The sequence below is a fragment of the Simochromis diagramma genome, unplaced genomic scaffold (genome assembly GCF_900408965.1).
Source record: "Simochromis diagramma unplaced genomic scaffold, fSimDia1.1 OVJJ01000603.1, whole genome shotgun sequence".
NCBI lineage: Eukaryota > Metazoa > Chordata > Actinopteri > Cichliformes > Cichlidae > Simochromis > Simochromis diagramma.
The window spans coordinates 22,064,396-22,081,548 of NW_024387414.1; the positions used below are offsets into that span (position 1 = coordinate 22,064,396).

Consider the following 17,153-nt stretch of genomic DNA (forward strand, 5'->3'; position numbering starts at 1 on the left):
GCAGCTCCCAATCGCTACCTTCTTGGTCCCCAGATTCAGCTTTGCAGCTGACTCTTTCTAACCCCCTCCAACACATCTCCAAGCTCAATACTTCAAGCTCCTTCCCAAATCTTTTGCTTCTTCCTCTTATTTCCTGTGGTCTACATGACAATTCAAAGCTCTGATTGCTTCTGCCCTTCTTCCTGCACTCCTCAGCCCCCCCCTCAAAACTAACCGAATGCCTGCCTCTCCCGCTGCTAAAGTATGGGTCTGTTTGGGGGGGGGCACGAGGGGAGAAGTGCTGGGCTAGAGAGAGGAACATCCTCTGATGACAGCTTCCCTCTATGCTACCACACACACACAGAGCAATAGTTGGTTCTTCAGGACCTGGAGCAGTCACAACCACTTAGGAGGAAAAATGCCCTGCAGCACCAAAAACACACATAGTCCATTTATCACTCCCTCATAGTTCCCCAAAACGTGCACGCGCACACACACACTGTCTGAATGTGTGAGTATGTGTGTGCTTCCAGCATTGGACTCCTGGTTTTTAAGTGTTTAAAATCATGTCATCGTGCCCCGAAAGTACAGTGTGCAACACTGATGAAAAAATCTTATGACATCTTTCATCTCCTGTGAATCCCTCTGACAGTACAAACCATAAATGGTAGTGAAATGCACTCGCTATGCATGCATACTGCTGGGGAAGATGAGGGTTTGGTACCTGTCTTGAACCAGCCATCCTCAGTGAAAGACTCTCTGGTCTCCTGAGGTTTGTTAAAGTACTCTTTAAAAACAGATGGCCCTCGAACCAGAAGCTCCCCCTCTTTCCCCTCCAGACCAGGTCGTACCTGATGCATATACATGGAAAGAAAGAAAGAAATCAGGATAAAAAAAATCACCGTGCTTAACAGCTGGTGTGAGATGTTAGTGCTGATATACTGTGTTCGTTTTATATACTATCATTAAAAATCTACACTGATTTTGTTTATCCAAAGGACATTTTCCCAGAAGTCTTATGATTTGCTTGGATGTAACATAAGCTGTGCCGCCATGTTCTTTTTAAAGAAAAGTGGCTTTCTCCTGGCAATCCTTCCAAGCAAACGCCACTTGTTCAGTCTTTTCCTAATATTACTGACATGAACTTTAACATTTAACATGCTAAGTCAGGCCTGCAAAGTCTGAGATGTACTTTTTCTTTATCCGTCATACAGTCTGACCTTGGGGTCTCACACTTGTTGGTCATCAGTTATTCAAGTGCATTTCATTAGCAACAGGAACAGGATTGCATTGAGTCTGATGCTAAACCTTTGTTTTCACATGATTTTACCTGATGACACCTATATATATTGAACTTATGGATTACCTGAGTCTCTTTGTGAGTGCCTTCCACAATGGTTGTATTAATTGTGTTATTCATAACAATCCGAACTTCCACACCAGGCAGCGGCAACCCAACAGCTCCTGTCAAACACAAAGAAAGCCCATGAACACAGAGAGAAGAGAATACACTTTGTCGAAGCAGAATGGGATGATTTTTGGCCAGAAGTGGAACACATATTCTGGCAATAATCAGTGAAAAAGCCATCAAAAGCATTCAGTGAGAGATTTTTAACACAAGAGTCATCTTCTCCAAGACAGCATTAGCCTCCATCTGCAGGCCAAAACTGGCCACTGGCTTGCTGAGCTTGTAAAACACTAAACTGAAAGCCATTCGTCTCAGTCACCACAAACCAGCTTACACGGACAGTAATGGGGATTTCTGGGCAATGCCTGATCCAGCCGTTTTCACAAACTTCAAGTAAACGTCAAGTAATAGAACTGTTTTTAGGTGTTTGTTTGCACTTTCAACCTGTTTCTGAAGCCTCCAAAAAAACAAAAAAACAAAAACAAAGAAAAAACAAGGACTCAAGGGTACAGCAGGATTCAGTCCTTCAGTCTAATTTACTGCTGAGCACTTGACATGTTTTATTAATAAAGCACAGCAGCATGAAATGTTATAACTGAGCTGACAAGTATTAAAATACAGTAAGAAGTCTGTGTTAAAAAATCCAGTGTTCATAACTGTGAGGTGCAGTAACGTTTAAGAGAAAACTGTTACTAAAAAAAGGATTTCCACATTTCCTGACATCACCTGCTGTCTCCACATACTGTGTGTGTGTGTGTGCGCAAGTGACACCTGGCGAGTTAAATAATTAAGGCACAAAATAAATTCTCATTGGTCTTCTGTGTGCATTAATATTTGCACCTATATTTTATTTTATAGCCTGGTTTAACTGGAGGTTTCTTCCTGCTAAAAGGGAGTTTTTCCCTTCCCACTGTGGCCAAGTACTTGGGTGTTGTGTGATTGTTGTGGTTTCTCTGGATTATTGTCGGGTCTTCGCCTTACAAAAGGAAGTTCCTTGAGGCAACTGTTGTTGTGATTTAGTGTTACATAAATAAATGAAATAAACGGAATATTTTATGTCATTTTGCAGACTAACATTTGCCCAATAAAAAGACCGTCAGGTTTTGAAGGATTCTATCAATTCAAACTGTATGAACTTTGGCTTGGAAAAAGCCACACTTTGCAATCCGTCCCCCACCAAGGGCAATTATAACACTGAAAAAGTACACCATTTGAACCTATTAAATGTAATCACATTACTGCAGCGGTATCTAATAATAGCATCTAAATGTTGGGCATCAGGAGAAAAATCCTGTAAAAATTAATTCCTTATCTCAAGATCCTTTTTGTCCTTGAAAATGTCTGCAAGTGAAGTAACTCTGTACTTCTTACACAGGTAGAATGAGAATCCTACTACATCCTATTTATCATCACTTCATTCATTTTCTAACTACTTATCCGATTTATGGTCATCGGGAATAGTGTATTAAAATAACAGTTTTCAGATGCTAGCACGATTACCCTTAATTCACTAAAACTGAAAATGGATCCTTTTGATTGATAAAAAAGGCTGGGGTGTGAGAGCTTTTGTTTTGGCTTTTTAAGGTGGGGAAAAAGCTATGAACAACTGCTTTTATAAGACTACCGTATCTACACTTTCTCTGTGAAAATACAGGGAAAAAAAGCCTGAAAAGTGGGACAAAAAAGAATCAAAGAGATGAAAGGGGCAGCAGTGTGAGATAATAATAAGATGGGGGGAAAAAATGAGGATGATCTCATATGTTTACATCTCAGGACGGGCAATATGACCTAGAAAGACACTCAGCTTTGTTAATATGAAGAGCTCCAAAAGTGTAAGCACCACAGCAAAATCAGGATAGTTACATGGCCTAAATACAGGAGAGAATTACTAATGAAACTGCTGCCAATAAGTTGTATTAAGAGCTGAAATGTCATCTGTTTAGCTGCTGTGGGGCGGGGGGGTGAGAAAGAGAAGAAGGTGAGAGTGAAAGAGAGATCCCACTCCACTGCTCTTCTGAGAGCGTTTCCTGTGGTTGCTATTGATCCATTTTAACCTACTTAAAAGGCAAGATAGGAACACGCCGACTCAAACAGGCGCAGCCTCGTGCCTACATGTGCTCACACCGTCATACACACACACACACACACATACAGGCAGACATACACATACACTTACACAAATGCTGAGAGGAGACATCAATAAAAACACAGACCTCTTGAAGCCATTCTTAATAATCACCTGAGAGGAGTCGAACGCAGCCTGCTCGGTTCATGCCAAACATTCAGTGAGCAACAAACAAAACAATACCCTGACAAAACAGGCAGGCAGAGGATTACCAAATCCACTTGCAAGCTAATTAGCTCTACCTGTAAGAGGAAGTGTTGTCTGGGGAACAGGAAAGGAAGAAGACGGTGGAAGAGAAAGAGAGGGAAAGAGAGAGAGAGAGAGACAGAGGAAGAGGGGATGACAGGAGAAGATGGCAACCGCCACTACTCTGACCTCATTTCCAGACCTTGCTTTTGTTTTTGCGTATGTGAGGGAGGTGTAGTTGGGATCATGGGGTTTTACCTGACATCACGCCAGAGACAACTACCTTTGATTAAAGCACAACGGGTGAAGTTGAAGTACTCACTCAAACTGATGAGGGAGGGTCGAGCAACATCAGAGGTTTTTGGATTATATGTGAAGAAGAACAAAATTTTTGAGAGCATTTTCAAAGTGTAGTGTAAACCGGGAACACTGGCTCAATTAAGCAAGGTTTGCTTTTTAAATTATTATTATTTTATGTCGTTCTGTTAAACCACACTGCCTTTCTATGTTTCCAGGATACAGATTTCTAATATATATGTGTATACTTTTAACATAGAGTGGCAGAAATCAGTGATTGCAAGTTTGTTGATTGATAATCATACGTTACCAAATTGTAAACAGCAATGTCAACTCAATGTAGAGCTTAATTAGTACACACAGGGGGAAAAAAAGATAATTACCCTCTTTCCTACAAATCTGAGACATTCGTTTTAGAAGAGAACAACATCCACAGTCACAAAGGCAACCTTGGTTGACTGCCAACCAATCAAATATTCATCATCAATGAAACTGTGACTGACAGACACACTGATGGCAGTATGCTTGGATAGTTGTGCTGTGCAGTATCTCAGTATTTGGCACCAAAAGATAAATGCACCAAATGACAAACTGATCGAGGGTTGGCCTGATTTAAAAAGAGAGCAGAAAACGCTGCCATTGGTTTGTCATTAAGGGGTTTCAAGAAAAATGCTGATAATCAGATGCCAAACCGATCTTTAAGAGGTTATCTGTATGGCCTCATTTCCTGCCATTGCTTCAGCAGCTGGTTTGTAACCTGACCATATTCTGCTTGGAAGAGCACCAAGACTTGCATTTTATTATCAAGTTAGTATTTTGACACCTGAGGTTTCACAACTTTATCATTATGCAAAGGGATAAAGGAGTTTGAAAAAAAAAAACAACATACGCAGCTGGCGCCCAAACTATACATGTATCCGGTACTGACTTTGACATTCTAGACAATTTTTTAGAAGATAATTCAGAATACAGATTTTTGGATGAAGCTAAAATTGCGTAATGCAAGTTTATCTAGCTGAGTGGCTCCAACCATTGTTTACAGGACTCTGCAACAGTGACACGTGGCAGATAAGAAGATAGTGGTGCAAAGTTAAGCAACGTGCAGCGAGTTGCTGACTTGTTTGTGAAATACTTTGCCGGAAAGTTAACTAATGATCCCATGACTTCCCTTTTTAAGATAAGTAACACACATACACATGTAAAAAAAATATTCTTTCTTTACTCATGTGTGTGTAAGGTGTGAGAGTACAAGTGCATTCACTTAGTTCAACCTGGGACGCGTGGGCCCTTGAGAGGGTTGGACAGCGCCATGCCGATCTCAGTCATGCCGTAGCGTTCGAGGAGTGTGTGCCCGGTAATCTCCTCCCAGCGCTGCAGAGTGGGAAGCGGGAGAGCAGCCGAGCCTGAAACCATCAGCCTGGAGAGAAAGGGACGGGCATGAGGGACACACGCCAAAAAACACATCTGCAGTTTATATTTTGCCTGAAAAACCTGTGTGAAGCATGTAAATGTCTAATTGTTTGCTAATTAGAAACATCAATTTTTGTGCATCTTCTTATACATCTCCAAGGGCCTGATTTGTGAGAGTCAGTAAGCATAGGGTTGTGCCTTACAGTATTCTATAAACTGCAGACTGTTTATGAAAAATATACAGAGTGCAGCATGGGAGAGATGATTGGCAGCACAAAGGAAGCAAAATAAAAACACACTTGTAAAAGAAACTGTGGCAGTGAAAATTATTAAGAAGCAAAACATGTACTGGAAATGTGGTGTGACATTAATACACCATCCACAAAGGTCAAAAGATTATCAAGTAGCAAGAAAACATAATGTAACAATAATGCATGCCACGAGTGCATACACACAGAAAGGTGACAAATAAATTACAAATGAAAAGAACTACAAGTGTCTCAGGGCCAAAATAAACTTTTAAAAACAGGCTTAATGCTTCTTGGGACTGACTTTGCTTCAGGTTTGAACACTTCAACACTTCTGGGGAGGAGCGCAGTCTGACACGCACGTCAACCACACCATCATGTGGTTTTCAGCTCGGTAAAAGGAGCAAAGATGGCAAGAGGGGTGAGTTGGACAGGTACTTGTTGTTGCTCCAAAAGCAGCCGAAATTGTTAACTGTGGTTTGATGCATAGATTTGGTTTAGACACCTCCGCGGTCAACAGCTGCAGCTGCATCAGTCATTGTTACACAGAACTTGCTGAGGTAGTTGAAGCACTGAAAAACTTCAATTTGTCTCACAAATGAACTTTATTTTCCAATTTTGCTTTTTTGTCTTCTTTGAATGTGAACCGAAAACACTGCCAGGATAGGGTGATGGTCAATGGGCCCAATTGCTAATCACTAACGCATCTGTCAGTTAGCTGAGCTACTAACATACAGATGTTTGGAGCCCAGAGACTGGCTTACAGCCAAACTCAAACGTTTGTGCTGTCATATTCTGCTCTGTCAGGTAAAGTCAAGGCTTCAAGTTGAAGGAGTTTCACCAAAAATACTCTCCATCAAAGTCATCTGGACACGGCTGTCTGCACATACATAAATACTAACAGGAATGATGAAGAGCCCAAAATAAACGAACTCCATAGCAACATTAAATTTCCTCTTTAAATTGCCTAAAGCATCCAACTATTGGGTGATTAAAAAAGATGATAATCTCCCAACTGATGACAAAATGCATTAATATTAACTTTAATTAAGCTCTATACATCCCTGTGAAAAGGACATTTAAGAAACACTGCATAAAAACCCTGCATTAAACCATTCAGTGCTACATTATATTTGCTCTGTTCTTAACCATTTTGCCACCAATCAATATGTACTCATACATACATGGAAGTATTCACAAATACAGCTACTTGTGAGTAAAATCATGTGGCACAGATTCCACAACCAGTACCTTATTCTCTCTTTGCAGACTGCTTTGACAAAGTCCTTCACATGAGGCTGTGTGAAGTGCTGATCATAGTACTGGATCAGCTTAGAGTAAATAGTTGGCACGGCCATGAACACATTAACCATGGGAGCCTTGGAGCTCAACAGCATCTCCCACACCTGTGGGGGGAGAGAGGGAGAGAGATAAGCACAACACATAACTGAAGAAGGAAGGAGGAGGAGGAGAGATAAGGAAAATAAAAGCAGTATATCTAACAGTGGGGCATTGCAGACTAAATTATTAAATCCAGATTCATTCCATTAGTTTTAGAGGGGAAAAAAAGTGACATTTTTTCATTTATTTGATGTAAATGGCAGAATAAAGTCCAGACAGCAGCCTCATATTAAACCTGTCAACATAATGCAGGAAAAAGACAAGCAAAAAATGCCCAGATTTCTAAAAGGTCAGGAGGAAGAAAATAGCCGGCTGCCCCGGACTGGAGCGGTATTGCCGGCCAGTTAAAAGACCTCGTGTGCAGCTACTTTTGACAAATGTGCTTTTCGACTGCCACAAAAGGAGCCGCTCCCATCCTCAGCTGCGTCAGACGTGCCGCCTTCAACACCGGCGGGCACTAATGGACGCAAACATGTGTCGCCAACTACATGCACATCCAAACATACTGTATGAAAATCACATAAACTCACTTGTTCAAGGACAAAGTCATTTTACACACCCGGCCCCGCCCACTCAACCTCATTCCTCACACACGCTCACACATTGCAGTAGACGGCAGAAGGATAGGACGACAGCATGAATTAAATGAAGGTGAACGACGGCTTCTCTAAGTCACTCCCCCCCGCACCACCGCCCACCACCAGTGCCCCCCTCCAAGCTGTCTCTCCTCTCAGGCTACTCGATCTCACTTCTTCTTCATTCATTCTGCCTCTATTTTCCAAGTGCTCCGTTTTCACTCTACTTTCATCTCTGACCCCACATCCTCCCTTCATCTCTCCCCCCCCCCCTCGTCTCTCACCCCCCTATCTCACATTCACTTACCTTCTCTCTCCATTTCGTAATTTCCTGCTTCACTGCCTCTGCAGTCTCTCGCTCTCTCAGACACATACACACCTAGACACATACTCACACACAGAAAAATGCACTCTCTCCCATCATTGCGCTCACCTGAAGTAACACCACATCCTTCTTAATGTGCCAGCAATTTCTAAACTCTTCCTTCCACTTCTCTTTTGTGTGACCCTCACATCACAGACTCACCCAATCTATTATCTACTAAACTATCTTCCAATCACTTCCTCTGCCTCTAATAAAAACACAAGTCAAACACACAGACAAATACAGCTAAGATGATTAAGATATGCCAACAGTACAATTTAATCAAATCCCAATCCAGTCTCCCAGAATAGCGTTACAGGCCGATCTAAAAATTGCAAGTAACCTGCGGTTCACGCGAAGAGATACAGAATAAAAGTTTGAAGAGAGAAAAGGATGATTAGCTGAGCGTGCCCTGACCATACTGGGTGGTGTCTGTCAAGTGCAGTGAAGCGCTCCCACCAAGCCCACTCTAGGCGGGAGAGGAAGGCAATTTATGTCCGTCAAAGAGCTGGCCTCCACCTAGGGGACAGGATGCGGTGAGAACCGAGAGCTATGGCCTGCATCCTAAACAACTTCATGTGCGCTGCACTCAACGTAAGACCCTGAAAACAGTTCTTCCCGAGAAGGCCCGATTGTTGAATGTCAATGTGCCAGCAGTGCTGATTCCTAAAAACTGTCAGGTAAGTTCACTCAGCTCGTCTGTCTCAGTAAAGAACATGTCTTTCAGTTTTAAAGTTTTACGTACTGGGAAAACATTTAAAATAATCTGGTCCTTAGTGGGTCTAAAAATTGGGTAAATAAAACCTCAGATGAGCAACAATATGTGATCTTCAACTGTTTCATTTTTAAAAACAAAACAAAACCAAACAGCAGAATCAGTGTGTGAAAAACTAAGCACAGCCTTACAAAACCACAGGAATTAAGAGCGTAAGTAGCAGCCAGATGCTGCTAATCAAATGCACTTGATTAGGCAGAAATTTTGGTAGCTTGCTGGTCTGGAGCATTCAGGTGTGTGTTAACACAATGCCAAGGTGGGAAGACATCAGCAGTGATCTTAGAGAAGCAACTGCATCGTGTTTTAATGTTCGAGCATTTCACTGACCTTACAGTGGAGTAGACCTTGTTTTAATAGCCAAGTCATTAACATAGTAGTATCAGCTATGTAGTTAGCTAAGTTTTTAATTAGTGTTTGCAGGTTCCTACAAACAGACAGCTTTTTTATATTCCTCGTGGATAATAGCTTCAGCTGTAGGCAGATTACCACAGTCCTTGACAGCAGTGTCACATTATCGGTGTCGTAAATGCTTCATGTGAAGCAGAGGTGAAAAACATCAGTGTTCAGGTTGCCAGTGTGTCTGAATTAGCAGATAATAAAAGTTCCTGCTATTGACATTGATAAGTAGTATCAGTTCTTATATAAGACTTATCCTAATAGTTGACTCTTCCTAGAGAAGGCTGACTGTAACAGAGAGCAACCTGCTATACAGAGTGGCATACGGATTCTTACAGCCAAACACTTTCAAAATGCTTTATCTGTCTGAACTAGACAACTGGTGTATGAAACATTATTTTAAAAATGTCAATTTCACTTTGAATTACAGAACAGGCAGTTGTGAGTATTTCCAAGCAGCATTCCCATCAATCAGGCTACTTAAAAAAAATGCCCTTGCCTGTTAGAATTTAAAAATTGATGCCTTAGCCATCCCTCTTGAGGAAAAACAATGACAGTAATATTACATTTGAGTAGTTGCTGTGATGAAGCAGTCAATAAGAAATCAAATAAATTAAAAAAAGAAAAAACAAATCCGAGCAACGCTGTTTGAAACCCAGGAACGCTATCTGCTCCCGTCAGTCTAATACAGTACACTTGAAAAAGACTTATCTGTGATTTACTTGATCACAATTCCTGCACTGAAAATTCCCGACACTATCTCCAGGCAAAATCAGAAGAAAAAGAAATCAATGCTGGCCTCTGCTGCCTAGGGTACCCTTCAGAGATCTTAGGGGATAGAAGACGATCGATCACTTCATCAATGTACTGTAACTTCAGGAGGAGGAGAATAAAGGCTCTTTTTTTTCTCTGAAGATGAGAGAAGGGGTTTTGTGGTTTGGCACACAAGGTCAGGAATAACAGTTGAATACTGATAGCTATATTAGTCTAGCAATACCCATGTTGACAGATACACATTTTCTTTAAGGTCGTTTCTTTTTCATTCACCTTAAGTGTCATGAAGTGGTAGACTTCCTGACGTACAAACAAAGAGAGCAAAAAACAGAAAGGCACACACACACATACATTAAAAATTGTGCATTTACACTTCAATACAGCTACACTTATATACACACACTTAGCACCCCATCTTCCCCTCCCTTCTCAGGGCCAAACAAGCACTATCATCCTTCAATGTCAGCTCATCGATTGATCTGCTGCTTAAGCCCCTGCCGTGTGTCGGCATTGGTCAGATACAAAGCCACACAGGGCAATTCATCACTGAGCCCCAAACACTTAGTTTTGACAGTGTGAGAGGGGGAAAGAGAGGGAGATGCAGACGGAGAGGAGATGAAGCGAGAAGAGAGGAGCAAGAACAAAAGAGCAAAGGGAAAGGGAAGCACCAACTGAGAAAGAGGGATTCATGTGGAAAGAGGTAATGGTCTTTTTTAATCCATCAGGGTTGTCTGCAGAAGACCTCTCAATCTGAAAACTGTCTTTGCCTTATGATTAAGTTAGATGGAACCCTAAAAAAAGCCACTTTTGTTCACGGGGGATAATAAAAGACACTGTGTACTGTGCCGAGAGACAGAAGAAGAAGAAGAGTGCATCTCTGACCTTCTGAGGATGGAATTCGGGAAGCATGACACAGGTGGCGCCCACCCAGAGTGGGCACAGCAGCTTGTTAACGACGCCATGAACGTGGTGGAGAGGCAAGGTGTGCAGGATGACATCATCTCTGGACCACGCCCATTCTGAAACCAGACACTGGACCTGAGGGGTGGGCCGGAGTGGGTTGTTAAGATGTCATATTGTCTTTACAATAAATTACCTCAGTCAGCTTTCACTGTTACAGACATTTGTTACAATGATCTCCCCTAAGCTGTCGTTTGGTGCACTTCCAGATGGCAAAATTGATTTTTGTAACTTATTTGAATTCTTCCCCATTGTCACAGTGCGCTATACGAGAGGAGGCCAACAACAGCGAGGTTCAAATGAAAGTAGTAACAGGAGTATCAGGATCCCTGTGTTTTAATAACCTTGATCTTGATCCCTTTTATTGTATTTGTTTTGTTTACTGCATTAAAATTGGGAAAAATAACTTTAAAAAAAAACATATAATTACGTGTCTGATTTACTGTATTTTTTGTGATGTTGTTTACTTGCTGAACTTTTGGCACCCAGCTAATTTCCACCTGTGCACGTATGAGGTCCGACAAAGTCAAGAGATCCCTGTGAAACTGGTTACAGCCAAAAAGCACAATAATACTAAAAATCATTATAACCTAACCCCACTCCACTCCACTGAGGTGGCTGCTGGTGTAGAAATCTGTATACACCTCATCAACAGTAATTTCTCCCTCTGTGCTGGGCAAACAAAACACAAAAAAGAACAACATATTCTAAAGTTTATCATCGATGCTCTGCTGCTCTTAATTAAGGGTAGCTTAAACATCAGTGCAAGTCCAACATATACAGTTAGGTCCATAAGTTCTTTGACACTGACACAATTTTATAATTTTTGTCTATTCACATCACCACAGATGACCACAAATGAGACTGAAGTGCAGATTTTCATCTTTAAATGTAATGCAATCCCCCATTTTCAGTGACTCAAATATAAAACAAACAGACATAACACCGGTGTTGAGCTTTATTAATATTAAATTCTGAAAAAAGGAAAAGCATCTAGTTTTTTAGTCTATTAACTTTACTATAAAAATGATTAGTACTTTACACTTTCCATAATTTTCTTTTTAGTTTGATTTGCTCAAAAAATTTCATTTGAACAAATCTTTTTCTTATATGATGCTTCAACACTGAAAGGCAAAAACATTTCCTACAATCACTCTAGTAATGAAACCATCAGACTAAGGACCTGCTTAGCATTACATAGAAATGGCCACGGTCATGTAAACAATACACACATGTAATTTTTAAACTATGCCACCAATAAAAGTATTATTATTTATTAATTTTGTTAAAATGTTTCAAGGTCTAAACTTTGTGAAACCAGGACTTAAATATAGGTAAAAAAAACAACATCTAACTTCATATTCAGCTTATCTATTATTGGTTATATTGACACAAATCTCAGTGAGAACATCACAAAACTAACACATGCAGATCTATAAACTGTATCTATGATTTTCTTCTTAAATTAAAGAACTGTTTAGACACCCCCAGGAGACATATTCCCTGATTAGCATCACCCTCGTTTTTCCCCCACCGTGCTTCCTGAATAATCACTAATTTATGCCATTAAAGATCTCCTGAAGTTTTTCTGTGCAATTTTAAGTGAAACTGACCTACATGCCTGGCAGTGTGGAAAATTAAATCACTCTAAAAGGAGGCAGAACTTGAATCTGGTCGGTCTGGAAAACTGAGTGAGTGAATGATTAAGTGAGTCTGTCTGGTTTTTTGTTTTTTTATTTTTTGAGAGGTAACGTCAGGTTTTTTTTTTTTTTAAATGCCTGCAGTGAATGTGATCACTAAGGTGCGCTGTGTCCAACATATTGTGCATAATGGTATTTAAAGAGATGAGCATCATGAACAGTGTCAGAGTACTAAATGCCATCGTACATGGCTGCTGGCTTGTGTTATGACTCTTTGAATCATTAAATTAATTCTGACATTTGTGTGCATGAGCATCACCAACATGCATGTAGAACACTGAATCTGGTTGCCTGTACAAAATAACGTAAACAGAAATTTACCTTCACGTCTCTCCCCCCACTTTTATTTTCTATGAAGTCACATTGATGGCCAAAAACATCAAATGATTTAAACAGATGCACTTCTGTAGTTTAATGCCAAACAAAATTATTCGTCAGGCCTTCCGTCAAATTTATTTTTTTCCCAATAAATGAAGCTTAATTAACCTTTTCTTTGTTTAAAATTTTCAGTTGTATAAATAAAACTGACTTTGCAAAAGAAAAAAATGTAAACAGAAATCCAGCAAAAACCTTCATTCCTTATAAAAATAATCTTTCCAAGCAACAATTATGAAATCTTACAATAAGATAGGACTTATTTTTTATTGAATACTGTTATTAAGGACTTATACATTAGAAGAACACAAATAAAACCTAAACATTTAATAAATAACTGACATAAACTGATTTTAGTTGTACATTCACATAGCTTACAGCAAACCATGAATGCACTGTTAAAAGGTCTAATTTAAGAGACCCATAACCCTATGATAAAAAAAAAAGCTAATAGCTTAATTTACTTTGGCTCCAGTGTAATTAATAGACATAATTTACCATTGCTTGGACGCTGCCGTGTGTATGCAGAACCCCTTTGGGTCGCCCTGTTGTTCCACTGGTGTAGATGATCATAGCTGGTAGATCAGCCCAGTCTGTGATGGCTGTCTCCTTCTCCTGTGCGTCTTCCTCACATAAAGCATCCAGGTCAGAAGTAGGGGGCAGCTTCAGACACGGCAGCCCGAGCTTCTGTGCCAGAGGTTCGAGGGTTTCAGTGTAGGGGTCCGCTGCCAGTAGCAGCGAAGTCTGGGAATCAGAAATGATGTACTCCAGTTCTGCCGGTGGGTGTTTTCGGTAGAGTGGCACCGCCGTCCCACCACTCATCCAAGTGGCCCACTGTGCTACTGTATAGGAGGCGTCATTAGCACACAGGAAGGAGACGCGTTTTCCTTCCAGACCTCCAAAGTCTGAGTTCAGAGCTGTACCGATTCTATTTGCAAGACCTAAACTGCGGCAGTACAGCTGCTTGTAGCTGTGGCTACCACTGCTGTCCATGACTGCAAGCTTTTCTCCATACACTGGAGCTCTGGCAAACACCGGCTTCTGGTTTAGCCTTGATGAAGGTGCTGTAGTCCAGCTATGAGCCTTTCTCAGACCTGCCTGTCTTAAAATCCATTGCCCTGGCTCCAATGGACAATAAGTTAAGGAAAAGGCAGGTTTCCAGTGAGGCAAAGTCCACTTCAAATAGTGGCAAGTAGCGGTTATACATCCTGGCAGCATGTTTGACTTTTAGTTGTTTATACTCTCCACAGTTAGAAGCTCATTACGGCTCCATCATCAGTATCTTACATCTGCTCATAGTGAATATCTGTGGGTTGAAGTGAAAAACATTTGCGCTTAGTTTGATGAAGCAACACACAAAGTCATAAAGCCAAATCTGTATGATTAACTTTGATCACCAGGGATTCTTTCTGTGACAATTAACCACCTGATTAACCGCTAGTTTTGGGTTTTTGTAGATCTGCTGGTTGATGGTTACGAATACAAAACAAGTGCACTGATGTGGTCAGCTTGATAAAATAAATAACTGTTTAATTAAGCAACAAAGAAGATGATCTGGTTCCACCAGTGTTTGAATTTTTCATATATTATTTCCAAAATAATTACAGGAATCACTCAGAGATACAGAGAGTCACTGGCTGAATTACATCAGTACTACTGAGCACTGTTTCACCCAGTGCCAAAGTTTGGTAGCAGAACACATCTGGGATAGAGGAAGAAAGGGAGTGAGACCGTGTGGCATCACTCAAAAAAAACACACAGGACTTTAGCACATCTGTCACCAGCGTATAAGGAATTGAACCCGTGAATGATGATAATGAAATTTTTAGTGAGACATCGACATTTTCTTCAGATCATTAATTAGACAGTTGGATCGGTTGTTGTCAGAGAAACGGGCCTTTTTTCACTGTGTTGGCTGACATTTTAACGTGGCATTTTTACACTGGCTGCACTGAGATTTCTTATCAGCCTGGTATTTACAGTAAACAAGCACGCTGTGTTAGATAGTGTGTCTGCAACCTTAGTATCTAAGCATAGACAATGCTATCTAATATTGTAGCGTACAAGAACTGTGACAGTGACAGCCTCAGACACTATCAGACAGTTTCAAATGGTGTTGGTTTGACGTGTAAAATGTGAATAAACAAAAAAATGCTTTAACTGAGAAGTTTTGACCCATTTTGTGAGATACATTTTTGAATGTATTATTTCAAAATAAGTAGAGTCCTGAAAAACACGCTGTGAAACCACAGACGCTGGACAATTTCAAATACCTGAGGCTAGTAACACAACCACTCTTATAAAAAAGCTCTGAATGACTTTTGTCCTGAGGCCTTTAATCCTCAGGGACTTGTACTGGGACACCACTCAGAGCTTTCTGACAGGTTGCTTCACCACATGGTAGAGCAGTAACAGCAGGGACTATAACATCCAAGAGAGGGTGGTGGCAATGCAAAAAATATAACTCATAAAGGATCTATCTCATTCACACAGCAGTCTGAGACAAACACACAATGAACATTAACCTTTGTACTCTATATAGTTAATGGTTTATGGGTCAATCCATGTCAGCTGACCAAATACTTTAAACTACAAGAATATACACTCTGGGATCATGAATGCTGCCTGAACATATGAATTAAACTAATATTAAACTAAACATATGACTCTTTCTAAAAATTATTTATGGAAAGGGGGGCTGAACACCACCACAAGTTTTAGACTACAAGACAAAAGCCTTTCTAGATTTTTTTAGGTGGTTTTATATTTTTGGAATATCACATTAACTTGTTTTTTTGTCATAAAAACAAGAAAACATGACGAAAAATATATTATTATTAAACAGGCAATACAAAACCAATTCATGTTTTCCTATGAGCCAAGTCAGAGAAATTATGGAACATTCACACACTAAAACTACTTTTTTCTTTTAAGGAATGCAAATAAATAACAACTACAACTGGAATTAAAAATAAAAATATTTTTTTCTATAAAACTATGGTTGAAAATTCATCAACAATAATGACATATTAGCATAAAGAACTGATTTTGATTTCATCTTCAAGAAATTATGATTTGAATAGTTTCATGGTACAGAGTACACCTCATATGTGGAAATCAGTGTTCCCAATTTCAAGGCCTGGGTGTTTTATATTGACCTTTGCTACAGATTTGCTACAGATTTCACAGATTTCCTGTCACAGTAGCGGATATTTACCCGAATACTTAAAATTACTCAAGGAATTCTCTAGATGCATCTATTTGAAATGGCTCCAACTGGTAGAAAGAAAAAGCTTGAAAATGCCCCTGACTTCAACAGAAATGACTTCTCCAGGCTGGGGATTTTTCTAAAATTCTAAAAATCGGTCAATTAAGCTTTCACTGTTATAGTAGTTACTTAACATATATTGCGCTATTATTTTAAACATTATTTTAATCAATGATTAACAACATCGTGACTCTTTAATAGCATTAACATCTTTCAGTCACTTGTCGACTTAAACAGCTTTAAACAGCAACAGCGTGAAGTTACAGGAGGACGGACGATGATGAGGATGACCACCGACCGAAATAACCTCTTCATCTTAACGCCACTGTGTTCAGTCCAGGTGACTCTGACCGTCTCTGACTTTCACTTTATTCAGCGAGGACAGGTGACCGGACATCAGCCATGATATGAACGGTACACCTCCGCGTTTGACGGCTACAAACACAACGATATCTCGTAAAATAACACCCAGTTTCACTGTCTACACCTTTCTCTATGAACTATTTCACTTTCACCTTACCTACAATAACAGTCGGCATTTCTTGGAGTGAAGGACAGTGCCACGGCATTAAGCGTCCGGTTTGAAACAATAGTGGTTTAAACAGTTCCCGTCTCGTAAGTATACAGCACAAAGCCAGTTTCTGCAGGGTGGTTGACACTTTAAATACGCAGCTTTAATAACCCTTGAACAATGTTTTAAATGATTTTTAATGATCTTACTTTATTAGTCTACAAAATAAAAACTTACATAAAATAAAATGACAATCACACATTCAAAGCATGTCTGGATATAGCAACGCAAAACCCATGATCTTGTCTCTGCCTATCACTGTACTGCTGCTTTAAAACTCAATTAATTTTCCTATTTTGATGATTAAAGGGGCAAAACAATAATAAGAAATGAGTTAAATA

General features: G+C 40.1%; 1 protein-coding gene across 9 annotated transcripts in view; it reads right to left on the bottom strand.

The window, feature by feature from the left end:
* acsf3 (acyl-CoA synthetase family member 3) overlaps positions 1-16,855 on the bottom strand; it is a 37,090-nt gene extending 20,235 nt beyond the window's left edge. For 5 of the 9 annotated variants that reach the window (XR_005693153.1, XR_005693152.1, XM_040011594.1 and 2 more), the window contains exons 1-7: positions 16,762-16,851; positions 13,472-14,279; positions 10,821-10,976; positions 6,905-7,059; positions 5,267-5,412; positions 1,346-1,443; positions 704-830 (exon numbers count right to left, since the gene is read on the bottom strand). Coding sequence is in view for 7 of the 9 variants with exons in the window: in XM_040011594.1 (XP_039867528.1) it covers positions 704-830; positions 1,346-1,443; positions 5,267-5,412; positions 6,905-7,059; positions 10,821-10,976; positions 13,472-14,191 (1,402 nt within the window). In the remaining 2 variants the exon portion in view is untranslated. The other 4 variants (XM_040011597.1, XM_040011598.1, XM_040011595.1 and 1 more) reach the window with 4 other exon arrangements.
* Between the last annotated feature and the right edge of the window lie 298 nt (positions 16,856-17,153).